This window comes from Triturus cristatus, chromosome 2_1, assembly GCF_964204655.1.
Source record: "Triturus cristatus chromosome 2_1, aTriCri1.1, whole genome shotgun sequence".
Lineage (NCBI taxonomy): Eukaryota > Metazoa > Chordata > Amphibia > Caudata > Salamandridae > Triturus > Triturus cristatus.
This window is the reverse complement of record NC_140581.1, coordinates 938,155,324-938,182,658: the sequence shown is the minus strand read 5'-3', so window position 1 is coordinate 938,182,658 and position 27,335 is coordinate 938,155,324. Positions and strand designations below refer to the sequence as shown.

Sequence of the window (27,335 nt, the reverse complement as noted above, 5' to 3'; positions counted from 1 at the left end):
CATTTATGGAAGGCCTCAAAAGAATAATCCCTCCCAGGGTACCACCCTCTCCAGTGTGGAATCTAAACATCGTCCTTACAAGATTAATGGGTCCTCCATTCGTACCTCTGCATAAATGCGAGCTACAATTTCTTGCATGGAAAGTTGCTTTCCTTGTGGCCATTACATCTCTTACAAGAGTCAGTGAGCTACAGGCACTAACTATTCAAGAACCATTTTTACAACTCCATCATAACAAAGTGGTTCTTAGGACAAATCCCAAATTCCTTCCTAAAGTTATCTCTCCCTTTCATCTTAACCATCTTAACCAATGAGTTGCCAGTGTTCTTCTCGCAACCACAAACAGTAGCAGAAAGAGCTCTTCATACTCTAGACGTAAAAAGAGCACTCCTTTACTATACTGACAGAAGAAAACCTTTTCGTAAAATAAACCAACTATTTGTATCCTTCTCACCACCACATAAAGGCAGTCCCATATCCAAGTCTGGGATTGCAAGGTGGCTTGTCAAATGTATACAAATTTGCTATCACAAAGCAATATGTACACTGTCTATTCCCCTAAAGCCCACTCTACCTGCAAAATAGGGGCTTCAATGGCATTTTTAGGGAACATTCCCTTAGATGACATCTGCAAAGCAGCTACATGGTCTGAACCGCACACATTCACAAAACACTATTGTGTAGATGTGCAGGCAAAACAACAAGCTAGTGTGGGCCAAACTGTACTCAAAACGCTATTTCATACTACTGCAACAGATACTGGTGTTCGCCGCTAAGGAGGAGTACTGCTATGCAATCTATGCACAGTATGTGATCTGCAGCTCATATGCCTCGAACGGAAAAGGCTACTTACCAGTATGCATCTGTTCTTGGCATGTAGAGCTGCAGATTCACAAATGCCCACCCACCTCCCCGGCTACCTTTATCTGTTCCATTAGTACCTTAATTAGATACAACATACATGGACATCTATTTCTGTTTCTCACAAAACTCCATCATTTCCCTTCTTGGTGAAAAAACAATCTGACGATGGAGTCGATGCCCATGCGCACTATTGTCCAAAGGAGGAGTCACCTATCTTGTGACTTCCAAATACTTCTTCCAAGACAACAATAAAGTGCAAACATCCGGGCCCAACGTCAGATGGCGATCTATGCACAGTGTGTGAATCTGCAGCTCTTCATGCCAAGAACAGATGCATACTGGTAAGTAGCATTTTCCTTCTGGACGAGGGTTAATTTTTACTCCCAGTTGGAGGATGTGGTCTAGGATTCTGAGGTTCATTCCTACATTTATACGCCTATTGGTACTCTGGTGCCCCTGCTGCCACTTCCTAATGATGTGCGCCTTTCGTTAGGTATCACCCTACACTATGTCAGCTGTGCTTGCGGGACAGCTCTTCTGATGTCAGTCCTCCTCGGGTCTGCACCCTGCATGTCTGTATGTATACCGCCGAATCGTATACGGCCGGGAGACGTTACGTCTCCCGGCCGTATACAATTCGGCGGCATAGCGGTTTTTCGGCCGTATACTATTCGGCGGTATAGCGCGACACTAATTGCGCTAGAGTTTTGCGAGGCTACCTTTCGTAAACAACTATCTTTTCTAGTGACAAACTGCTTATTTGTGATTGCTGACGTGAATTACATTGTATGTTTACTGAAGCCATATTGTTAGGACTTTGCAATAGCTTCCTCCAACCGACACGGGCAACTTACACTTGTTGGAACACTCCTTTGCCCTGAAGAAGCCCACAAGGGTGAAACGCGTTGACTGTGTTGTATATAAACCACGAATAAAGGATTTACTACATCAAGCCTTACTTGTTCCTGTCATCGTCACTCATCCATGTGTTGTGGATTGTTTCCAAGGATTGTTATGAATTTCTCTCTTTACATGTGCCTCTCTTACTTTTGTGTGTATATGTTTCATTTAAGACCAATAACGGTGGCTGGTCTTTAGAGGTGGCCACCTTGTGAGAGACTGTATAGGAAATACCTATATCACTGTTTGGAGAATACAGGTAGTAGTGCGACGGTATATACCCTGCCGTCGTGTCTTTGTGGGTTTCAGACCTTTGATTCTAACTTGAACCGAAGTCACAGCTAATAAAGGAAGTTAGCTTCAGACCTTTCAACGTCTGAAAGGAGTGCTGTAAGATCTCTTCCCCTCTATACTATAATGCTATTTTCTTTGTTTTCCACACTTTCTTTTATCTAGCTCTTATTGTTCTCTTACCCCAACCTATGCTTTCCTGCCTCCAGCGCCCCCCTTCCCAAAACCAGATAAGACGCAACCGAGTTCCATCCTTGTTGGGGCTATCTACTAATCTCAGGAGTGATTGCTAATTTTAGGACTCTAATTACTTTTAATTTAAGACATGCCTCTGTAGTTGTTCACATCTCAGGCGAACACCTAGAACCAGATTCACAGAACTAATCTGAGACAAAATCGTAAACGTACTATTTTTGGTATTCACAGAAGGCATTTAGTAGTAGTAAAGTTAGGATTTTGTCTTAAGTTTGTCTTAAATCAAACTTAACACAAAATCCTAACTTTACTACTACTAAATGCCTTCTGTGAATACCAAAAGTAGTAAGTTTAGGATTTTGTCTCAGATTAGTTCTGTGAATCGGGTCCCTATCCTAGTAGAGCGGGCTATCAAAAAGGACATCCATATCTTATTTGAGCTCTCTTGTCAGTTTTAAATATATATTGTACTTTGATTACCTTTAGCCTATTCACGTTGGCTAACTGTCTTTCTTAAAATTGTCTTTGTACTCGTGCGCGTCCTCATTTTGATATGCAAAATAAACAGATTTTGTTCTTCTTTCACGACAGGGAAGAGTGGTCCTGAATGTAAGCACTGCAAAGGAGACCTAGCTACTGAATGCCGTTTTTGCTCCTGCTATGTGTGTGGAGGCAAACAGGATGCACACATGCAGCTTTTGTGTGACGAGTGTAACATGGCCTACCATATATACTGCCTGACTCCACCATTAACCAAGATTCCTGAGGACGAGGACTGGTAAGTATATTTTCAGCATTGACAGCGAAGATTTAGGCAGCCTGTACGCACACCATTTACACTGGTTTGCAAGTAATGGTCTCAAATAATCAAAGCATGCTAAAATGTCCACAAATGTAAAACCCAGAAAAAAGAAATGTTGACCAAAAAGTACTGGTTACTGTGCCGTAGGTGGTGAACCTACTGGTTATGATTTGCTGATATATATTAACTGATCCACAGTGAACGACTACACATGAAATCATTTCATGCATTGTTCATGAGTGGTGCAGCACTCCGTAATAACAGAGCAAAGAGATAGGGAAGTCCTGGTGGTTGTAATAAAGAAAGTGTTAAAATTCATCCTATGATAAAATATACAGAATCTCCACATTTTTAAATCGACACACAGGGCTTAGGGGCTCATGACCTTAGAGAACTTGATAATGCTCATGGTAAATACATAGCAGGCATGGGAAACAATTTTGTAGACTCATTGGGTTGAAATATTTCCAATCACATAAATGGCTACTAGACACTGATAAAATCAGTAGCACTTTCGTTTCGAAAACACTATATGTCGGTAAAATACCATAAAAGAAACAAAACATGTAAAAAAAATATTAAGCCCTTTTCCTTTAAAAAAGATAGGCCCATGTTTGTTTAAAAACAAATATGATTAAAAAAGGAGTGATCAGGTACCCATTAAAATTCCAGCATCATGGGGTCAATAGTTATATATTTCTTCCTTGCGTACCACATACACAGTAAAAATCTGGCGACCGCAAACACTGTTAAGGGCATTGGATCTGTCTGTAAAATTCTATAGACCTCAAGGTGTCTAGTAATTCCTATACATCTGCATTTAGGATTATCCATTTCGCCCTTGCCCTTCTGTATGTCTGACAAAAAAACTGCATATGTGCTATGGTTTCCTTTCCGTGGCCACAAGTTGGACAACTCTGAGCAGCTTGGTCTGTTGTCCTGGCCCATCTTGAGGTGAATGTGCAAAGTGGAAATGTCCCATAACTAAAGTGCATATACAATTTCCTGGCAAAGGTTGGCTCAATGTCATCTAAGAAGGGTTCGATTCTGTAAGTATCCTTGATCATTAGGAATGTATCTGTAAATTTGCCCAGTGTTGATTAAGTTTATAGTAGATTTTGTCTGTGTGATTTAAATTGGATCTTTATTTCTCTAGCTGAAATGGCACAACAACTGTACCCCGGCTCATCCCTCAATTTGGATAAACCTGGTTCATTAAAAGAGACCCTGATGTAATTTAACCACGGTAATTCACCTGCTGTCGGATAACTTAGAATATCCTCGAGACCCTTCCGATAATGTATTAATTCTGGGGTAGTCCAAACTTTTCTCCAGAAGGTCAGGGGTCTCAGTGCTGCTTTTTCTGTGATTGATCTAAGGCCGGTATCCAGTCTTAGGGGAATCATAGGGGTACGTGCAGGTAAGTTGCCGGTAAGTTCAACACCTACCTCAAGAATCTATTTTCCATGAGCTCCCATAACTACTCCATATAGGGCCACCCCCAGAGCCTGACTAAAGTAGAGCTGAACAACTAGAGAAAATGGTTTAAAGTAGAGGCCCCAGTATATCTGTAGCCACCCTCAGATTTTTTTTTGCTCTAATTTGATCCTTTGTTTGCTAATGTGGTGGGTCCATTCCATCATTCCACTAAAGGTGACTCCCAAATATTCAAATAATTGCACTTGTTCTATCGGGACCCCATTGAGTGTTGGGTTGGATCGAGTGGTATGGCACTGATTAAAGACCATATACTTGGTCCTTGACACATTAACTTCCAACTCCATATCTAGACAGAATCTGATGAACTGGTTCAGTAATTTCTGGCGACTTCGCCAAAAGAAGAGTGTCGTCAGCAAATGTGAGGGCCGGGACTCTCATCTTTGCAAGTTTGGGTGCATAGTTATTACAGTTATTTAGGTAGTAAACCTGATCATTGATAAACAGTGTAAATAGGGTAGGGGCTAGGACACATCCTTGCCGCACTCCTTTATATACTGAAAAAGGTTTTGTAAGTTCGTCTAGACTGCCACTCCGGACCTGTGTGAAATTAGACTCGTGAATTCTCTCTAAGATTCCACAAATATAATCTGGTATGCCCATCTTTGCTAAAAACCCGCCGCAGAGTGGCTCTCAGCAGTTTTGAGATCCACAAATACAGCATAGAGTCTACCTTTATTTATTTTTACTGTCTTCCAATAAATGTACTGGAACCTAAAGATCTGATCTATAGTTGACGTATTGGTTCAAAAGCCTGCCAGAAAATGGCAAAGGACTTCTTGATTATCCAACCATTGCTTAAGCCAATATCGGATAACCTTTCTAAAAATAATTTGGACATGGTCTATTAGGGCAATTGGCCCATAGCTTGCTGGGTCTAGGTGACTACCCTTTTTATAAATTGGGACTATTTCTGCTCCCGCCCAAGAGTGTGCTACATGTAGGCCTTTTAAAATAGCATTAAATATCAAAGTAATGTAGGGCCCCCATATTTTTATTTCAGACAGGAATAGATCCATCGGGATTTTATCTGGACCTGGGGCTTTGTGGGAACTATCTTTCTAACAGCATTTTGAACTCTTCACACGTAATTATTGGAATTTTTTCAGGACTATTCGAGTTAGTTATATTAGTTGCTATAGGGTCGTCTGATATTTCATCATTTAATCCTGTACAATGCGGGATTAAATATATACGTGAGAAGTGGGCGGTCCAAACTTCTGCCGCTGTATTGGTATCGATTTTAGTGATTCCTTCGACATTTCCCTTAGTAACCAGATTCCAGAAGGTTGTGTGTTTTTTTTCTTTCTGTTTGTTGCCAAAAGAAAATCCAACTTTTCGCGGTCCCATTCTTTTTTCTTTTTAAAAAAAAATCTTTTAGTGTTTTATTATAATCTGCTCAACATTCTCCGATCTCCTCTGTCTTTAGATTTTACTGCATTTATCAGGGCTTCTTTGGCCAATCTACATTTCTTGCTATAGCAAGTCAGTATTTCCTTTTTATTTTTTCCTTGATTCTCTGATTCTATATAAAAGAAATCTTTAAGGACCTCCAAAAATTTGGAATGGATTCCCCCTTTTGCTTGCAGAGACTTAGCTTGATTTAGATCTATATCTAAGGTGCAATAGGCAGCTATGTTCTTGTTGACTAATCTGTAGGTATGTCTCAAAGTTTCCTCTGAGCGCTTCACTGACTACCATTGAATTCTTTGCTTATTGTTTGATGGCTGGCATCTATTATCTAAGGGGTGAGAAATTGTATCTGCATCTTTTCTCACAGTTATACTCAAAGAAAGAACTAGAGCTTTATGGACACTGACTATTCTGTTTATCACTATTATATTCAATACACAAGGCCATAATCTGACATCTACTAAAATGTAATCTATTAGACTCTGACTGTAAGCTCTATTAAAGGTTGTGTTCCCTATCTTATCTGAATTGGTCCTACCGTTACATGCTTAAATGCCCTGATTAAGAGTTATTGCATTCATTAGATTTGCTAGGGCTGACCATTTTTTGATGGGTCGGAGGTTTAAGTCTGGAATTGCCCACAGTCTGTCTTTTTCTGAGAGCATAGTGCAGCAAGAGATGTCCTAAAGGTTCAAGCTGGCAGTTAAAATCGCCGCCTATTAGTTTTATATTCGCTGGTGGTAGTTTTGCCATGTGTAAAGAAGGTGACTAATTTGGGGGGATTTGTATTTGCTTGCAGAGGGCCTCAGGTAAATATTCTATATACTGTGAGAATACGACCATTGAGAAATGTAGTTGTTACACACAAAATATCATTGAAACCACCTCTATGCTCAACACCGGGATACCAAGATGCATCCCTGCCCTGGTCAGTAAACCCCCAGAGGGTCTGCCATGCGCCCCTGCTACTGCTGCTATAGCATATGTAACATAGCCCGCCAGTGGATAAGAGAAGAGTGCCAGATGTCTTGGAAAATACATATGTCGTACTGTTCTACAAAAGATTCCCAGTCCTGGTTCCCATGTTTTGAACCAGTTCCTGCAACATTCAAAGAGACTATCTTCAGGACATGTATTCTCTCAGCAACCTCTTTTGTGGTGGTCTCACCGCTTGTATTTTCACGTGGTCTGCTAGGTTTAGATTTTACTTTCCTAGTGTACCCAGGACTGTCAGAATCTAATATTATTGTATAAGTGTACGATGCCTGGCTTCCTTGTTGTAAGGCATTTATTTTACAAACTCGTTGTTGCTTCCCCGTGATCCCCTTATCAGCTATTAATGTGAATTTTAGATTTACTCCCCCTGGTCTGGTGGGCATTCCTGATATGATGAGGTGGATATTGGAATTCTTCAACCACCTTCAGTCAGTCAACTTGGTCCGGGGTGGGCCAAACCTATTATAGACAGGAACGTTATATGTGACGTTGGGTTGGTACTACCCGGGATTTGGCAACGGAGTATTTATCTTGATGAGTCCTATAAAAGGTTTATAAAAATACCCCATAGGAGAAGTTTTATTTTTTAAGGCCCTGTGCCTCCAGGATACCAAATTGTCCTGCCCTGTAATAGAGTCCTCACGAAACATGGATCTCTGAAGTTGATAACAATACAGTCCCCTTCATGATCCTTAATCCCTCACCAATCCAGCCCACTCTTCGGGTAAAATGGATAGTATCAACCAGTGACATGGGGAAGTTCCTATAAAGTCTCAACCAATTAATAAACTTGTTTTTGAGCTCAGGAAATGTTTCCTTCTGGTCCATTCTATGGCTTGGAACTCCAACCATTACAACCACAAACAGAGTTGTTTCAGGAGGCAATCCAATCACGGGTTAGTTCACAGTGTCAGTAGCTCCTGTGCCCTTCTTTTTATTGGCTTGTCGGGTCGTCCTGGATTCATTTGGATTCTGAACCTTCTCTGCATGATCTGAGGTTGCTACCATGGGGTAACAGAGCCCAGCCCGTCCCGTCTCCTAAAGTATGGAGGAAATCATTCTGCCCTGTTTTACAATTAGTTTCTGTTATAGTCTCTGCACTAGTCTCTGTGCTATCCCTAGAATGTCCAGGTATTCTAGTGAGTGGGGGCTCACTAGTGGAAGATTTTAAGAAATCTTCAACTTCGGATAATCTTTTTAATATTGGGGAAGGTTCCTCCTTTATCACTATTTTGATTCTTCCAAGTAAATCCCCCAGAAGGTCATCCACCCAGCCTTATTTGACTATCTTCTCCGTTCCATCTACCTCACCACTGTGGTACGGCTGATATGTATACTCTGTAAACTGGGAGTTGCACTCTGGTGAGGTGACCTAGTCATTATTTCTACTTTTATTTAAGCTTTTAGCCTTCTTCACTGGTGGACACATCTAGTTAGAAGTAACCCCTTCGGATTTACTAGAGCAGCGTAATGGTCCAAGTAGCATTCCCAACAAATGGGGTCCCTAAGAACTATATCTGTTTTCACCAAGAATACTCAACACTTGTTCTGTGGAACTCATTCAAGTGATCACCTCATGTGTTAATCCTAGGTAATTAATTAATCATATAAATTCCTGCAGATAGTCTGAATGATCATATAATACATGGGTTCATTCTGAAATTGAATACATCATAACTCTTCTCTCATAGTTTTCAATGCCATTATTCATTGCAAAAAAGATTTAAGTACATAATATACAGTCAAACAATAGTGCAGACATTGCAGTGCTAAACAGTGATATCATATACAGAAATAGACACTGATACTCAAGGTTGTGTACCTACGATCGTAAGCCTATATGAATAAATCGATATAGGCTTATATAGTGTGTCATAAGACAACCAAAGGGAGGAAATGTTGACGTTTTGACTCAGCATTATTTGTCCGGTGTTATCAGGACACATTCATTTGTCTAAAGCACTTAAAACATAAGAGAAGAGTGGATATCGGCTGGTTACCCCCTAGAGAGGAATGTCATAAAACATAGAAATGCGTAAATCAATGACAGCTAGTGTGGTCCAATGCCATAGTATAGGGGTGGGCGGAATTTGCAAAATTCACTTTCGCAAACTATCGCGAAAATGTTAAAAATCTCCGCAAACACGCGGACATATCGCAAAGACACAGAAGTTTTTTTCCCGCCCGTTCGCGGTATTTTCTGCGTGATCGCGGCTCGCCAACTTACCCATGCGGTTGCTCACGGGCGCGGCCATCTTGTATTCACTTGTCCCGCCCGCCCGCGATGCTTACTTCCTGTTCCGGGTCGTGCAATGCATGCTCGCGCCCGTTCGCGGTACGTATTTCCTGTTCGGGAACGCTTTTACTTGTTTGCGCCGCTTTTTGCGTGCTCGGGGAGAAAATATTGCACAAACTTGGTCGCAATGGGCGCGGCCATCTTGTTTTTCACTCTATTGCATGGTTCTGGCGCCTGATTTTCAATCCTCCCTGTATCTTTCCAATCCTTTGTCTGAAGCCACTTTTTAAAAATCTTTTTTATTTATTACATCTCTAACTATTTTCCTGCTTCTATATTTTTGGTTTTTGTCTACTTTACTTTTTGTTTTTTAGCTACTTTTTCACTCTTTCTATTGCCTGCTATTTATTTCCTTTACTTACTGTTCTAATTGTATTACCTTTTCTTTCCCGCCCGTCTCTCTCTCCCCAGAACCATTTCAAAGGGTAGGGCTCACCGCAGCCAGAGCCGTGATCGCCTTCCTTGTGAAAGGCGGCGCCCACAAGGGGTGCAGGCACGTGCCTTATTTGGGGAGGTGTAGTTGGCTGCACTCATCTTCTTTGTGCAGCGCCACCCCCTCTCAACCCTGGAAGCAGGTGGCAGGCCTGGGTCCGGGTACGGGCTCCGGGAGCGTCGACAGCGGTAGGGGAAGGTGCGCCGGGCAGTGTTGCACTGCTCTGGGGTCCTGCGCACCCAGGCGCAGTTGACGCACCGGTGGTCTGACATCCTGGACCGTGAGCAGGACCTGCTAGGAGTGGAGGTCCCGGGTCTTGGTGAGTAACTATTTAATTATTACTACTTTATGTCTGTTCTTCTGCTCTGTGTTATATATTGCGAATATCTTTTTTTCTTCCAACCAGCTAGAATGTTGCTGCTTACATTCCAGGTTAATTACGTTTAAAAGTCTTCTGGGATTGTTATGACACAGGTGCTCCTCTGCGCTACTACTAATCTTACTTGTTTGCAACTTTGCGTTTGTGCTCGCTTAGCGTGATTATGTAAGAGTTTATTTTAGAGAAATTAAGTTATGTAATGCTATAGTGACTCTAGTCCTTACTTTGTCCTGTCACTAAGAGATAGGGGCGGATTGATACTTAGGTTTAGTTACTTTGTATGAGTTTGTAATTTTTTAGTGGTATGCATGATGCCCCCTCAGTTACGTCATGTGCTGCTAGTACGCCAGTCTTTATTAGAACCTTTTCTAGTTTGTTCAATGAGTGGTGGTAATAGGCTTAGCACTAGCAGAACATCAGCATCAATCAACCCAAAATTTGGTGTATACAAAAAATGTAGTCATGTGTCCTCCATTTGACCATATGCATTGTTGAGGACTAAAAGAAGTGGAAATGCATACTTAATGTACAATTGGCACGCCTGGAATAGGTGGGCTAGGTCGGGTGGCACGTCGTACTTAGGCTTAGTTAGTATTCTGGAATCAGAATGGAATAATGGATTACTGTTGATAGATAGTTAGTAGTCGATCCGCGAATCCCCCGATACTACTTGTTGACCAGATGAGATCGGTCAATTTAGTTATTGTTGTTTACATAAGTGTTTTTTGACCGTTCTTTAAAAATATTTTATTTGTTTGACACCATCCATCAATGTTTGTCTCTTTCTTATATCTTTCCTCTTCAGCACCCAGGGGCAGACAGACAGGGAGTGGGACAGTGTCGGCGGGAGAACAACACCACTAGGAGGACACCAACGAGGGCTCCTCTGCTGGCCCTAGTAAGTCTTCTTGTTTTTAATAATAATTCTTATTCCATAACGTTTACTGCACCATATTTTTCCCGAACTATTGTTTCAGTTTCCCACTGCTATTTTTTACCAACAATTATCCTTTGATCTGTACTATTTCAAAAATCTTGTTATCCCTGCCTCTGCTATGATGACTCTCTGTACTACTACTACTATCAGTCTGTCTGTACTGCAGTAGCTAAGCTTGCCCAGTTGGCTACTCTTTATTTGAAAGGTTGTAAATAAAACTCAGATTCACCAGTAGCTCTAGCCATTGAGTCCAGTCCTTTGGGTCGTCCTCTTGTACTACTTCTAGTCTTATTGATCTTGAGTCTTTGTTAATCTTGAGGCTTTGACAATTCAAACCAACAAATGCCCAACCAGATTTATTACTATTTTGATATGATAGGACATACTACTACTGTTGTAGGGATTTTGCACATACAGACCTTTGCACAAGAACATAGGATGTTGGTGATGGTAGGCTGGACCTTCCTCACACTCCTCAATCAGAAATTCAGAACCCACCACAATCCCCTGCCCGACTAGTTATAGTAGTGTCTTGTCATGACTATGAGCTCTCCGAACCCTCCCCCCAAGATACCCAACAAGTAGACAACCCAGAACATAACACACCCAACCTCTCAGTCGTGGAAGCAATGCACATGCACACCCTTCCTTTAATTTGCTCACTCGTGTAAGTCTACACCAAATACCACCAAGTCTATGTAAAATGTTTATTTTGAATTGACAAGCTCTGTACGTTGTTCTATTATAATGCAGCACCAACAGGAAAATCAATAACATTAAAACAATAAACATTGTGTTCGAGGCATATGAGCTGCAGATTGTACACTTTGCATAGATCGCCATCTGGTGTTGGGCCCGGATGTTTGCAGTTTGTTTTTCTTCTTGGACAGTCTTTGGAAGTCACGAGTTCGGTGACTCCTCCTTCGGTCCGTACTGCGCATGGGCTTCGGCTCCATCCTCAGATTGTTTTTTTCCGCCATCGGGCTCGGATGTGATACTTCGTGCTCCGGCTTCGAACTTCTACGGTTCCAGCCTCGACCGAAAATCCTCGTTCATCGAGTTTCTTCATCTATCTTCATCTCTCGAAGAGGCACTTTTCTCGATTCCTCCCATCGGCACCGGCCTTCGGGCCCTTCTCGACTCCGGTCCCGGCCGATGGAAAGGACTCTGTTCAAAAAGTGCCCAAATGTGGGTCTAAATTTCCCCACACCGACCTCCATCAGGTGTGTAACCTGTGCCTCTCTCCAGAACACGAGGCTAGAGACTGCCCCGCCTGTAAGTCTTTTCGATCCAAAAAGACCATCTGTGATCGAAGAGCTCGACGCACCATGGCGCACTCATCGACCGCGGCTCCACCGGACATCTTCGGAGACGACACCAAAGCTTCGGGGCAACACCACACCGAGCAGGAGGAAGACATCGTCAGCGCTTCCGAGGCCGACGACTCCGACCTGGAGGACATCACACCGGCGCAGAGGGTCGTGAGTACTCTACCCCCTCCCACCCCCGCGCCCAAATCCAAAGAGACTCAGGTTACACCTTCGCCTTCGGGCCTGGGGAAAACCAAATACGCAGCTTCTATCACCCCACCTTCGGGCCCGGTGTCGAAGCCTCACAAGTCTCACGGCAGCTCAGGCTCGAGCCAGCCGACTCCTGGTGCCGATAAACACCGTTCGGCACCGAAGAAAGTGCCGCCCAGCTCGACTCCGAAGCCACCGGTGCCGAAGCCTGGACTTTCGGTGCCGACGAAACACAAGCACAAATCCCTCGGCACCGACTCTCCGGCGCCGAAGCCTACCTCGACGCCGAAAAAACCGGAGGTTCCCAAAAAACATGGCGCAGAGAAACCACCCAAATTCTCGGCTCCGAAACCATTGGCGCCAGCGGACGATTCGGCGCCACCGGACCTTTTTACACCCGATCCTTATCCAAAAACCTTATCTAAGGATCCAAAGACTGGGCTATTGACTTTGACTGTCAAGAAAAGACGTCTTGACACACCAGCTCCTCCTCCACCACCCAAGCGGAAGGACTCTGCCACATCTCCTCTCAGAGTGCCCTCCCCACCACCTCATACACCTCCTCCTCCTCCTCCTCCTCCACCTCTTCCACCTCCTCTCCCTCCCAGGTCTCCGCCACCCTTGCCTCATCATTCCCCGACCCCGTCCCCAGATCCGGATTACGGGGATCCAGATTATGACCCGGCGGACGCCCCAATGGACCCCACACCACCGGGGACCCCAGACCCATGGGAAGATTACCAAAACCCTGACATACCAGATGTGCCTCAAGATGACCTCTACCCATCCAGGCCATCTCCCCCAGAGGACTCACTAGGGTTTCACCACTTAGTGCAGAGAGCAGCACACTACCACGGGGTGGAACTACATAGCGAACCAGTGGAAGACGACTTCTTACTGGATACCTTTGATATTCAGGATAAGTCCACAGCCATCCTGCCAATGCTTAAGGGTGTCACCAAACATGCTGCAGAAGTGTTCAAAGACCCTGTCAGGGCCAGGGTCTTAAACCCCAGAATAGAAAAAAAGTACAAAGCAGCATCCACAGACCCTACATACATTAAGGGCCCTGCTCCCTTAGATTGCTTAGTTGTGTCTGTAACGCCCTGAACGTCTCAGGATCGTTTAACAGACACGACAATGAGGACGCAACCACTTGTGAAGGGTTAGTTCTTTTAATGAAGGCAAATAAAATACAAAGAACAAACAAAAGTTATAGTCACTGGAATCCTCCAGGCTAAGTACGTTACCAGCCCACAGCACGGATGGTCCTAACCGTCCTCTGCATATACGCCGATCCCGGCGTATGCCAACAGAGGGCAGAAATGAAATGGCCGACAATGCCAATCGGTAGGCTGTGAGGGGCACGAAGAGTGTTGGGGAGAATCGAGGAGTCAGGGAAACACCCAGCCGGGGTCTCTACCTGAAGGGAGCAGCCGCTCAACCTCTTCCTCAGACTGCACCGGGACGCGGAGTCACCTCCTGGTGATGCGTCACCGATACCCCAATCACAAGCAAGAAGACTGAACCGAGAGCAGCCGCTCGATCGATCCTGTGGACTTCCGAGTCTGTAACGCGGCAAACACCTCCTGGTGTGCGTTACAGCTGGCAGTCCCTGTGTCTCTGGTCGGGCTGGGAGTTACGACTCCAACCAGCAAAAGCGCCACTGCGCTTGGACTCAGCCGAGTCAAAAAGCGAAGCTCAATGGTTGACCGGTAGAGCTTCCGGGTCCTTCACAGGTGACGATGGGGCAAGACACGGCCCAGGGAGTTACGACTCGACCTACCTCCGTTCTTGCCTTACTGGAGCACCACTCCGGAACACTGCTCTTCACGAAGCAGGTACGTCGGTGTAAACACAATATCCGACAGCCTTGTACCTCCCGGTTCCTCCCTTTATAGGGCGTGTTTTCCTTGAGTTATGTAACAGCTCTCCTGTTTACATAAGGGCGTGTTTCCCTTGAGTTATGTAACAGCTCTCCTGTTTACATAACCTCTCAACCGCTAAGCATCCTGGGAGATGTAGTCCGTTTTCGCTGGTTACCGTTTTCCTCCCCTCGTATGACAGGAATTCTTGACAGTACATCCTCCCTCTCAGCGGCTCCCCACGGGTCCAGCGCTGGCAGGAAAACGCCGATGGAACAAGGAGACCAAGCGCGGAGCATGAACCCCTTCAGCCGGTTCCCATGAATGCTCCTCCGGGCCATAGCCTTTCCACGCAACCAGGTACCACAGCTTCCCCCTGCGCCATTTGGACGCCCGTATGCCCGACACTTCATACTCCACCTCCGACTCCACGCATACCGGCCTAGGTGTCCCAGACGGCTTGGAGGGTGCTGGTTTGAGCAATGATACATGAAAGACAGGGTGTATCCGCAATGACTGGGGCAAGCACACCTTCACGTTCACGGGACCCATACACTTGGTAATTCGATAGGGGCCCATGTACTTGGGATGGAACACACTGTTCTTTCGAAACCTCATGTTTCTTGTGGATATCCAGACGTAGTCTCCAGTGCGGTACAGTGGCCCGGGCCTTCTCTTCCTATCTGCCGCAGCCTTGTATCTTCTCTTGGCCTCTATTAGGACAGCCCTTGAGCGCATCAACGTGTCTTTTATGTGTGCCACCCTGTCCGCTGTGGCGGGAATCCTGTCCTCTCTGAACGGATGTAGAAATGGCAAGAACCTGGGATGTTGGCCATAGTTGCTATAGAACGGAGATGACTGTGTGGAGCTGTGAGTGGCGTTGTTATAGGCTATCTCTGCAACCCATAGCAAGTCGACCCATTCTTCCCTGCCCTGGTCCACAAAACATCGCAGATACTGTTTGAGCGTTTGGTTCAGGCGCTCGGTTTGGCCGTCCGTTTGAGGGTGGTAGCTGGTGGACAGGGCGGTCTTAACATGCAGCGCAGTGCACCAAGTCTTCCAGAATTGCGCAGTAAACTGCGACCCCCGGTCCGACACGATCACCCCAGGTAATCCATGCAGTCGTACCACATTCTTTAGGAGTAGTGACGCCAATTCCCCGGCCGTAGGGACTCTCTTGCAGGGGATGAAGTGCCCCATTTTCGTCAAGTAATCCACCACCACCAGTATTGCCGTCATCCCCTGGTCTACCGGTAGGCCCACCACGAAGTCCAGTGATATGCTATCCCATGGTCTATCCGGGGTCGGAAGTGGATGTAAGAGCCCTTGGGTTCGGCCATGGTCGGCCTTCATGGTAGCACACGTAGAACACTCCTGTCCCCACCTCCTGACATCCACTCTCATGGTTGGCCACCAGAAATGCCGTCCCATGCTAGCCACCGTTTTTTCAAAGCCCAAATGACCTGCGCATGGAGAGTCATGGCACCAGATGAATGCTTGTTTCCTTAGCCTAGGCGTGGGTATCAATAGGCACCTGCCCTTCAGGGGTATCCCGTCCTTCAGCTGCCATTCTCTGTGACTGAGGAGCCACCTCCGCCATGCGAATGACCTGATACCTCTCTTTATTCCCCTCAGGAAAGTATCCGGTTGGATAACCCCCAATACCATCCTCGGGGAAATGATGGAACGCTCGGTTGCAGGCAATGGTTCCTTAACTGCAGATTGACGGGACAGGGCGTCCGCCTTCCGGTTTTCCGTCCCCGGCCGATATGTGATGCGGAAGTTGAACCCCGCAAAGAAGATCATCCACCGCAGCTGCCTGGGAGAAAGGTGTCTAGTGGCCGTCATGAACTGTAGGTTCCGATGGTCCGTGTACACCGATACCACATGTCTTGCCCCCATCAACCAATGCCTCCATTCGGTGAAGGCGTCCTTGATTGCGAGAAGCTCCTTCTCCGCAATATGGTAGTTGCGTTCGGCGTCGTTGAGTTTGCGGGACATGTACGCAAAGGGATGAAGCACCCCTGTGTCGTGGTTGCGTTGGGACAAGATAGCCCCCAGCGCCACATCCGACGCGTCCGCTTCCACCACGTAGGGGAGATCCGGATCGGGGTGAGCCAACACCGGCACCTTACCAAAGGCGCTTTTCAGGGCCTCAAAGGCTTTGTTCGCTTCAGGGGACCAGACAAACTCCTTGGACTTCCTCAGCAGCTGTGTGATTGGGGCCACCACTCCTGAAAATCCATCTATAAACCGCCTGTAAAAGTTGGCGAAGCCAATGAAACTTTGGACGTCCTTCACGCTTTGGGGCACCGGCCATTCTTTCACCGCCTTGATCTTTCGTTCTGCCATCTCCTGTCCCTCTGGACTCAGCATCACTCCGAGGAATTCCACGGATGTGACATGGAAGTCACACTTGCTGAGTTTACAAAACAGCATGTTTTCCCTCAGCTTTTGGAGCACAGCTTTGACGTGGTGTACGTGCTCCTCCACACTGGACGAATAGATGAGGATGTCGTCGATATATACGACCACGTAGATATCCAACTCCTCTCTGAATACCTCATTCAAAAAGTACTGAAAGGCTGCCGGGGCGTTGCACAGACCGAACGGCATGACGAGGTACTCAAAAAGGCCGAACCTGGTCTTAAAGGCGGTCTTCCACTCGTCTCCGTCCCTCATGCGCACCAGATGGTATGCCCCTCTCAAATCCAACTTGGTGTAGATACGAGCTTTCTTGACCTGTTCCAGAAGTACACTGATGAGAGGCAAGGGGTACCGATTTTTTATGGTTATCGCATTCAATGCCCTAAAGTCCACACAGGCTCTCAGCTCCCCATTAGCCTTCGGGATGAAGAAGAGTGGCGAGGCGGCCGGAGACTTGGACGGGCGGATGAATCCTAGCTTGAGGAGTTTATCCAGGTACCCCCGGAGATGCACGTTTTCAGGCTCCGTCAGGGCATACAGCCTGCCGCTGGGAACGCTGGCCCCTGGCACCAGGTCGATCTGGCAGTCAAACTGTCTATGTGGTGGTAGCACTTCCGCCTTCACCTCATCAAATACATCCTCAAAACTGTGATAAGCCTGGGGGAGAGCCACATCTTTTTCTGCCGCTGTAGCCACCGTCTGACTCCCGCTCTCATCTGCGTCAAGGGATTCCGTTCTTATTCCACAATGCAGGATGCAATACGGTGACGTCATTTCGATGCGATGTGTTGGCCAATCCACAAAGGGGTTGTGTTTCTGTAGCCACGGCAATCCCAATATGACGCCATATTGGGGCGCTCGGATGATGTTAAAATCGATTTGTTCCAAATGGTTCCTCCCATATCTCATCGGAAGGACCCCCGTGTGCTGTCCGATGGGCCCCGTCACCAATCGCCTTCCGTCTACCGCATAGACGTCTTCGGGTACTGCTTTGGGAAGAAGCACTAGCCCTAGCCTGCATGCCTCGTTGTGGTCCATAAACATGCCAGTGGCCCCTGAATCCACCATGGCCACAACGGGTATCCACTGGTCATGCACTCCCACGTGCACCGTGATAAACAGGTGTCGTTGTCCCTTAGTGACCGAGTTGGAAAGTGAAGGGATGGATGAGTGACTCCGAGACGCCCCTTCTCTGGTCTTGGAGTCCTCTAGTTTTCCGCCGGTATGTCCACCACGGCTGTTACCGACCGGTTGGCCCGATAACGTGACGTCTTCGGTTTGGCAGGGCATTCACGTACGTAGTGGCCTTTTTTGCCACAATATAGGCACAATCCTTGTTTACGGCGTGACTCTTTCTCCGTGGCTGTGAGGCTCGCTCGTATCGCGCTGATGTCCATGGGTTCTCCCTTGGATGCGGTGGAAGTTTCAGGACTTCCCACCGTCACATAGGATGGAAGGGATTTTCCTTTTCTCCCATGATCCCCCTTTCTTTCACTTAGCCTATGTTCCAGCCGTAATACCAGGTTGATAAGGCCCTCACATGTCTTGGGTTGAGGGTCAATATGAGCCACGGCGTCCTTGAGCTCATCGCACAGCCCTTGATGGAAGAGCGCCGTCTGTTTAGCAACAGGCCACTTGGTTTCCGCAACCAGCCTTCGGAACGCGTTGAGATACTGCACCAGGTCGTTGGATCCCTGTCTCAACTCAAGCATTTCACGGTCCGCCGTGTACGAGTCAGCCCTTCTGTCGAATACCTTCAGGAATTCCTCGCGAAAAGCACCCCAATCACATAAGAGGGGGTCGTCCCTGCTCACCAGAGGTACGGCCCATTGTGCCGCGTTTCCAGCCAAATAGGATATAAGGAAAGCCACACGAGCCTGACTCGTGGGGAACGCCTTTGGTTTGCACGATAAATGTAGCGCCACTTGTGTGAGGAATACCTGCACTGTGTTAGGATCCCCACTGTACCTCTCTGGTGTTGCCAAGGGGATGGCTACCGGCATTTCCACTACTACCGCAGGGGTCTGGTTCGTGAGGGAGGTGCTGGGCGTGAGCGGGTCCAATTGGATAGCATCCAGTCTGGCTTTTACATCGGCTGTTTCTTGCCTAGAGGCAGCCACTTCAACTTGCATGGCCTCTAAAGCAGCCAGCACATCATCAAGTGTTGCCATGTCTGTTATCGACCGGGAGACAGTTAGTGTTATTAAGGTCGGATATTTTGTAACGCCCTGAACGTCTCAGGATCGTTTAACAGACACGACAATGAGGACGCAACCACTTGTGAAGGGTTAGTTCTTTTAATGAAGGCAAATAAAATACAAAGAACAAACAAAAGTTATAGTCACTGGAATCCTCCAGGCTAAGTACGTTACCAGCCCACAGCATGGATGGTCCTAACCGTCCTCTGCATATACGCCGATCCCGGCGTATGCCAACAGAGGGCAGAAATGAAATGGCCGACAATGCCAATCGGTAGGCTGTGAGGGGCACGAAGAGTGTTGGGGAGAATCGAGGAGTCAGGGAAACACCCAGCCGGGGTCTCTACCTGAAGGGAGCAGCCGCTCAACCTCTTCCTCAGACTGCACCGGGACGCGGAGTCACCTCCTGGTGATGCGTCACCGATACCCCAATCACAAGCAAGAAGACTGAACCGAGAGCAGCCGCTCGATCGATCCTGTGGACTTCCGAGTCTGTAACGCGGCAAACACCTCCTGGTGTGCGTTACAGCTGGCAGTCCCTGTGTCTCTGGTCGGGCTGGGAGTTACGACTCCAACCAGCAAAAGCGCCACTGCGCTTGGACTCAGCCGAGTCAAAAAGCGAAGCTCAATGGTTGACCGGTAGAGCTTCCGGGTCCTTCACAGGTGACGATGGGGCAAGACACGGCCCAGGGAGTTACGACTCGACCTACCTCCGTTCTTGCCTTACTGGAGCACCACTCCGGAACACTGCTCTTCACGAAGCAGGTACGTCGGTGTAAACACAATATCCGACAGCCTTGTACCTCCCGGTTCCTCCCTTTATAGGGCGTGTTTTCCTTGAGTTATGTAACAGCTCTCCTGTTTACATAAGGGCGTGTTTCCCTTGAGTTATGTAACAGCTCTCCTGTTTACATAAGGGCGTGTTTCCCTTGGGTTATGTAACAGCTCTCCTGTTTACATAAGGGCGTGTTTCCCTTGAGTTATGTAACAGCTCTCCTGTTTACATAAGGGCGTGTTTCCCTTGAGTTATGTAACAGCTCTCCTGTTTACATAAGGGCGTGTTTCCCTTGAGTTATGTAACAGCTCTCCTGTTTACATAACCTCTCAACCGCTAAGCATCCTGGGAGATGTAGTCCGTTTTCGCTGGTTACCGTTTTCCTCCCCTCGTATGACAGGAATTCTTGACAGTGTCCATGGCTAGAAAGCGGTCTAACTCCCAGTCCTCAGGGGAGGCCCCACCGCCAGATAAGGAATCAAAACTCCTAGATGCGTCTGGTAAACCCACTGCCTCGCAAGCCGGGAACATCTGGCGCATTGCGAATACACAAGCGCTGCTTGCGCGTTATGACAGAGCACACTACGATGAGCTTGAGGCTCTTATGCAGCACCTCCCGGAAAAACACAAACGTAAAGCTCATGACCTAATACAGGAGGGAAAGCTCATTACTAACACCTCCTTTAAATGTGCCCTCGATGCAGCGGACACTGCTTCTAGAGCCATAAATACTAGTGTTCTGCTTCGTCGTCATGCCTGGCTCAGGATCTCAGGGTTCAAGCCAGAAGTCCAGGCATCCATACTAAATCACCCCTTTGACCAACAAAATCTCTTTGGGCCAAAGGTAGACGAAGCATTGGAAAAAATGAAAAAGGACACGGACACAGCAAAGTCTATGGGGGCATTACAATCACAGACCCCTAAACGCTCCTTTCGGCGTTCGTCCTTTCGTAGCACAGGCAGAGGCTACTCCACCGATAGCGCCTCTACCTCCTACAAGTCCCCTCCTCAAAATACCTTCTCAAAGGGCTGTCAAAGGGGTGGATACAGGGGCAACAACAATAAGGGCAGGGGCAAAACTAACACCACCCGTTCTGCCACCCTACCCGCACAATGACTTCCTTCCGCTCCCCCCAGACCATCCCACTCCGGTCGGGGGCAGACTGCGACACTTTATCCACGCCTGGGAGTCCATAACATCGGACAAATGGGTGACCCAAATTATTCGGTCAGGGTACTGTCTCGAGCTAACATCTACCCCACCCAATATCCCACCAAGGCACCGTCCAATGTCTCAGGAACATTCCACACTACTCAAACAGGAGGTGCTCTCCCTCCTCCAAAAACACGCTATAGAGCAGGTCCCCGTCAATCAGTAAAATCTAGGGGTCTACTCCCTGTATTTTCTAATACCGAAAAAAGACGGGACCCTAAGGCCCATTATGGACCTCCGGCCTCTAAATGCATACATACATTCAGACCATTTCCACATGGTCACCCTACAACAAGTCCTCCCGCTCCTCTGTCAGGGAGACTTTCTCACTACCTTGGATCTGAAAGACGCATACTTTCACATTCCAATACACCCTTCTCACAGAAAGTACCTCAGGTTTGTGGTGGACGGTCAGCATTACCAATTCACGGTTCTCCCCTTCGGGGTCACCACCGCACCACGGGTGTTTACCAAATGCCTAGCGGTAGTAGCAGCACACCTCAGACGTCAGCATATTCACGTCTTCCCTTACTTAGACGACTGGCTGATAAAAGCCGCGTCCTACGACCAATGTGTGCAACATACAGACAGCACCATCCAACTGCTCCACCAGCTAGGCTTCACGGTGAACTACCAAAAGTCCCACCTCGTACCGTCTCACATAAAGCAATATCTCGGGCCACTATAGACACCTCCAAAGGTATAGCCTATCCCAACGCAGCCAGGATCGCAAGCATACAAGCCTTGCGCCAAACGTTCATTGCTCAGCACTCTCTCCCAGCGAGAGTGTTTATGAAGCTAATAGGGATGATGGCATCTTGTATTTTCATAGTGCCCCATGCAAGACTCCACATGCGTCCACTCCAAGAGTGCCTAGCGCAACAGTGGAACCAGGCCCAGGGACAGCTGACGGATCTGGTGTTGGTGGACGGCCGCACCCATCACTCTCTGCAGTGGTGGAACACCACAAACCTTTCCAAAGGGCGGCCGTTCCTGGACCCGGTTCCTCAGATAATTCTAACAGCGGACGCATCGCTCTCCGGCTGGGGAGCGCACCTCCTACACCTCACAATGCAAGGTCTATGGACGCCTGTCAGGATCCCTAGCTCCAGTCTCAAAAAGACTCGCAAACGGTTACACACTAGTGATCATTCAGGGTTGAAAACCAGGCGTCAGTGGTCGAGTTGCTGGCATCTTCGCAACTCCAAGATGGCCGCTAAGGTGCTGGGGTCTGCGGTCTAGTTGATTACAAGATTCTGGAGCGAGCTGATGTGACGCGCGCACACCTGAAGTATTGCGCACTTCACTGAAGCGTTTCCACAGAGAAGACCGAATTTAAGAGCGTCCGTAGTTTAAGGTTTAAATACTCTTAGAGCTCGAGTTTAGGAGAGTTTATCAAGCGTCCAAGTTAGTAGTCATAGAATCTACATAGTTATCTGAGGTGAGAGAAAGGAGTCATTCGGAAATTCCGAGCGGAAAGAAACTTATCGACATCCTGACAGCGCTTCGTTGTTCAAGTCTTCGAGTCAAGTGGCGGAGCAGCAAAACCTGAAGAGAAAAGAAGAAGAAGAAGAAAGCTAAGTGAACTTCTGAGAGAATTCCTAGAGTGATAAGATATAATAAGTAAATGTAAGAATACAATGTCGTTAAAGTAGATACTTACCATTGACAGCAGATTTAAAGACTAAGTAACCTGTAAGAAAATAAGATAAATGATTATTGGTTGCGAGAAGTCCTAAGAGAAACGACATTAATAAGACATTAAAGACAGTAAAAGAAAAGATAAAAGGCAATACCTGAGGAGAATAATCCAGTATAGAACTAGAACTGAGAATTCCTGTGGAGAGAAGCCGAACCAAGAACAAATAAAGAGACAAGAAAAGAAAACGACCTAAAAGACAATAGATAAAACCATAAGGAAGAAGCAACGGCATATAAAGAGAAAAACCCAGTTAATTCTCATCTGGTAGGTTAAAGAGTAGTAGGGGAACACATTAGGAAGTAAGGAATAAATAGATAATAACCAATAAAATATATTACAGGAAAGAACGCCAACTCGAACCAGAGAGAGAAGAAGGCAGCATAGCGCCAAGGAGAGGGGCACAGAGTTTTAGGATCTCGGGTAGGTAGCATTTTCAAAGAAAAAAGTAAAAGCAAGAAGTAGGATAGAGTAGAGGAGGGAAAATAAATAATTGTTGTGTGCTTAGTTTTTCTAGGGAAACAGCTAGCCAGATCAAAGGCGGAAGGAGGTTTCCAGATAGAAAAATCTGAAGGTCCAGAACCAGTCTCTCTTATTGTTTGTTATTTTATCCACTTTCCCCCTTCCCCCTTGCTGATCAGTTAGCGCCAAGTATTCTATTGGGGCTGAGTGGTTGGTAGTGGGAGTTGGGAAGCAAGCAACTTCTGTTCCTGTGCAAGACTACAGAACCAGCGAGAAGCTGAAGGTGAGCTCTGACAGAGTGAAGTGCCCACGTCGTAAATCTTGCACCCAAACAGAAAAGAAATGGTTGAAGGAATAAACTTACAGACCTTAGGGTCGGTCCTAGAGGCTATACAGAAGGAATTGGTAGCGGTTAAAGAAGAGAATCAAAGTTTAAGGCAGGAGGTCATGAATTCAAGGAAAGAGATGGCAGAACTAGCACAGAGAGTTAGGCAACCGTACACTACTGGAAGGGAGAGTCCAACCACATCTATGGGAGACACAAATAAGCTAACTACACAGGTGATACATTCCTTGTCACCAGTAATACCTTTGGCAGCACCCGAGAGATTCAGTGGGGACCCACAAAAGGCTCAGGTGTTTATTACGCAATGCTCCCTTCATTTCATGTGTCGCCCTTCTGTTTTTCCTGATGCGCAATCTAAGGCGGCCTTCATTTTGTCATACTTGAGTGGTGACGCTGCGGCATGGTCGATGCCGATAGTCTCACGAGATGATCCATTGCTGCAGAATTTTGACGAGTTCAAAAGAGAATTCCTGAGAATCTTTGACCGAAGGCGGATCTCTCAAGCAGTAGATAATGAACTATTGGAGCTGAAGCAGGGAAATAGAGACTTAGTGGCTTACTTAGCTCAGTTCAACAAGCTTGTAACGGAAACGGACTGGCCGGAAAGCAAGCGGACTGCAGTTTTCTATCGAGGCCTGCGGGACGAATTAAAAGATGGGTTGGCTCAGATACCCAACCGTCCAACTGAGATCTCCGCCCTTATAGATCTGGTTCTAGAGTTGGATTTCAGGCAAGGGGAGGGAAGAGGAGAGAGAAGACGAGAGTATCGAAGTACCGTTCCACGTTTCGACAGAGCAAAGACTGAAGTTGGAAAGAGCGCAGAAGCCTTCTCAGGACCAGAACCTATGCAAATAGGAACTATTCGGGGGCCGCTTACTAAAGAAGAGAAAGAGAAAAGGCGAGTCAGCAACTTATGTATGTACTGCGGTTCTAGTGGGCATTTTGTGCGAAATTGTCCAAAGAAGCCAAAGGGGTCATTTAAGCCGAAGGAAAACTCGCAGCACCACCTGTAGAAGGAGTTGTGCAGGTGGATGCGAATCAGAAATCAACTCCCCAGGAACATCGGTTGGCGAATACGTTACAGTCGTCATCACCGCATTTGATCTTATCCATGACAATACGATTCCGTCAAGAAGTAATGCAAGGAGTAGCGGTTATGGTGGACTCGGGAGCCACAGGCAATTTCTGTGATCTGAAGTTCGCGGCTAAGATTGGACTGCAAGCAATCGCCAAGGCAAAAGGTGAACCAGTTAGAGCAATTGATGGTACCAATCTATCCTCAGGGCCTATAATCAGTCATACGGATTGGTAGAGTTGATTCAAGAAAATGGGCATAAAGAAGCAATACACTTTAATCTAATTGATGCCCCTCAGTTTCAACTCATATTGGGGCTTCCATGGCTCACGGAGCATAATCCCTCTATAAATTGGAATGATAGGACAATTGAAATGAATTCAGCGTATTGTAAAGAACACTGTTTTGGAACCTTAAAGGAGACGAGTAAACAGAACCTGGCTCACGCCTTATGTTCAGCCGAAGCGTCAGTGTGCGTAATCAATACGCAATCAATACCACCGGAATATCAAGATTTCGAAGACGTTTTCAACGAGCAGGAAGCCGAACAACTGCCACCTCATCGTGTCTACGATTGCAAGATAGACCTAGAGCCAGGGGCAAACTTGCCTTGCAGTCGGGTGTACGCATTAACGGAACAAGAGCATCACCACCTGAGAGAGTATATCGACAAGTACCTCGCAAATGGATTCATACGTCCTTCCCAATCCCCAGTGTCTTCACCACTGTTTTTTGTGCCTAAAAAAGAGCAGGGCGAGCTGAGGACGTGTATCGACTATAGAGCCATCAATCGCATCACAAAAAAGAACAGGTATCCTCTTCCACTTATCTCCGTCTTATTGGACCAGATTAAAGGGGCGCGGATATTTACGAAGTTGGATTTAAGGGGAGCTTACCACCTTATTCGAATTAGAGAGGGTGATGAGTGGAAGACGGCATTCAGGACACGTTTGGGGCTATTTGAGTACCAGGTGATGCCCTATGGTTTGTGTAACGCTCCCGCAGCGTTCCAGCATTTCATAAATGATGTACTCAGTGAATTCATTGATCAATGCGCAATCGTGTATATTGATGACATACTGATCTACTCAGTAGATACGCAGGAGCATCAAACACAGGTTCGAGGAGTCCTACAGAAACTGCGAGAGAACAGATTATTTGTCAAGTTGGAAAAATTTGCCTTTGGAGTTTCGCAGGTGGAATTTCTGGGCTTTGTGATCTCGCCAACTGGAATCCATATGGACAGACGGAAGATTCAGGCTGTACTTGAATGGAAGTCACCCACCAGTGTCAAAGAAGTCCAAGCGTTCATTGGATTTGCAAACTTCTATCGGAGGTTTATTGGAGAATTTTCTCGACGAATCCTACCTCTTACGCGATTACTGAAGAAGGGGGTACGATTCGAGTGGTCAGATGAAGCAGAGCAAGCATTTGAGGAACTAAAGAGTGAGGTCACCACTGCGCCTGTCCTCCTACATGCTGATCCGATGGAGCCCTTTTATGTAGAGACAGATGCCTCTGATTTTGCGGTTGGTGGAGTTCTTTCTCAAAGGAATAAGAAAACTGGCCAATTACACCCGGTGGCCTATCGATCTAGGAAGTTGACGCCAGCCGAAATAAATTATACGATTACGGAAAAGGAGTTGTTGGCTATAAAAGACGCTTTCAAGGAGTGGAGACACTATCTAATGGGAGCTCACCATGTAGTAACAGTTTACACAGACCATCGCAATTTGAAATTCCTGAAGTCTGCTAGAACCTTGACGCCTCGCCAACTTCGTTGGTCACTTTATTTTGCCGATTATGACTTTGTGATAACTTATCGGCCTGGTACACAAAATGGAAAGGCGGACGCCTTGTCCAGGATGGGAACTGGAGAAGAAAAGAACCCACTTAGTGCTCAAGCGATCATACCAGATACTAAAATTATTGGCGCCACAGACATTCTGAACTTCAAGGAGAGGGTGATCCAAGCTTTGACCCCTGAAGAAATGCTGACTTGGGCACAGCAAGAGCATGGAAGAGAAGTTCGAGATGAACTGCCTTACAAGGAAGGTGCTTTGTATTTGCCAACAATAGCATTGCAGAACCAAGCCTTACAGGAATGTCACGATCATTTGTTGGCAGGACACAAGGGAGAGTTCAAGACGGCAGATTTAATAAAAAGAAAATATTGGTGGCCACAGATGAATAAGGATATAGAACAATATGTGAAAACCTGTGAGATATGCGCTCAGGGAAAATCAGAACGGCATGCTCCCCAGGGGCTGTTGCAACCTTTGCCCAATCCTCCTCATCCTTGGCACACAATCACTTTAGATTTAATCACAGATTTACCATCATGCCATGGAATAAACACAGTTTTGGTAGTAGTAGATGCATACACGAAGATGACACATTTCTTGGCCCTAAAGGGAATTCCTACAGCGAAACAGTTAGCAAGTCATTTTAACTCACAGGTTGTAAGGTTGCATGGGATAACCAAGGTCATAATATCGGACCGGGGCACTCAATTTGTCTCACATTTCTGGAGGGCCTTTATGAAAGGATTAGGAGTAGAAACTCGCTTTTCCACCAGTTTCCATCCGGAGACGGATGGGCAGACGGAACGAGTGAACCAGGAATTGGAGCAATATTTTCGATTGTTTTCCTTGAAACAGGATGGAGAATGGCCTGACTACCTGTGGACAGCAGAATTTGCTCACAACAACGCGAAGAATGTGTCCACTGGGTATTCACCGTTCTATTTAAA

The 27,335-nt window shown here is 46.6% G+C and overlaps 1 protein-coding gene across 1 annotated transcript in view; it reads left to right on the top strand.

The window, feature by feature from the left end:
• Positions 1 to 27,335, top strand: part of UHRF2 (ubiquitin like with PHD and ring finger domains 2) — an 898,530-nt gene that overhangs the window by 570,656 nt on the left and 300,539 nt on the right. The window contains exon 6 of the mRNA XM_085633451.1: positions 2,842 to 3,028. Coding sequence (XP_085489577.1) covers positions 2,842 to 3,028 — 187 coding nt within the window. The remainder of the gene's footprint in view (positions 1 to 2,841; positions 3,029 to 27,335) is intronic.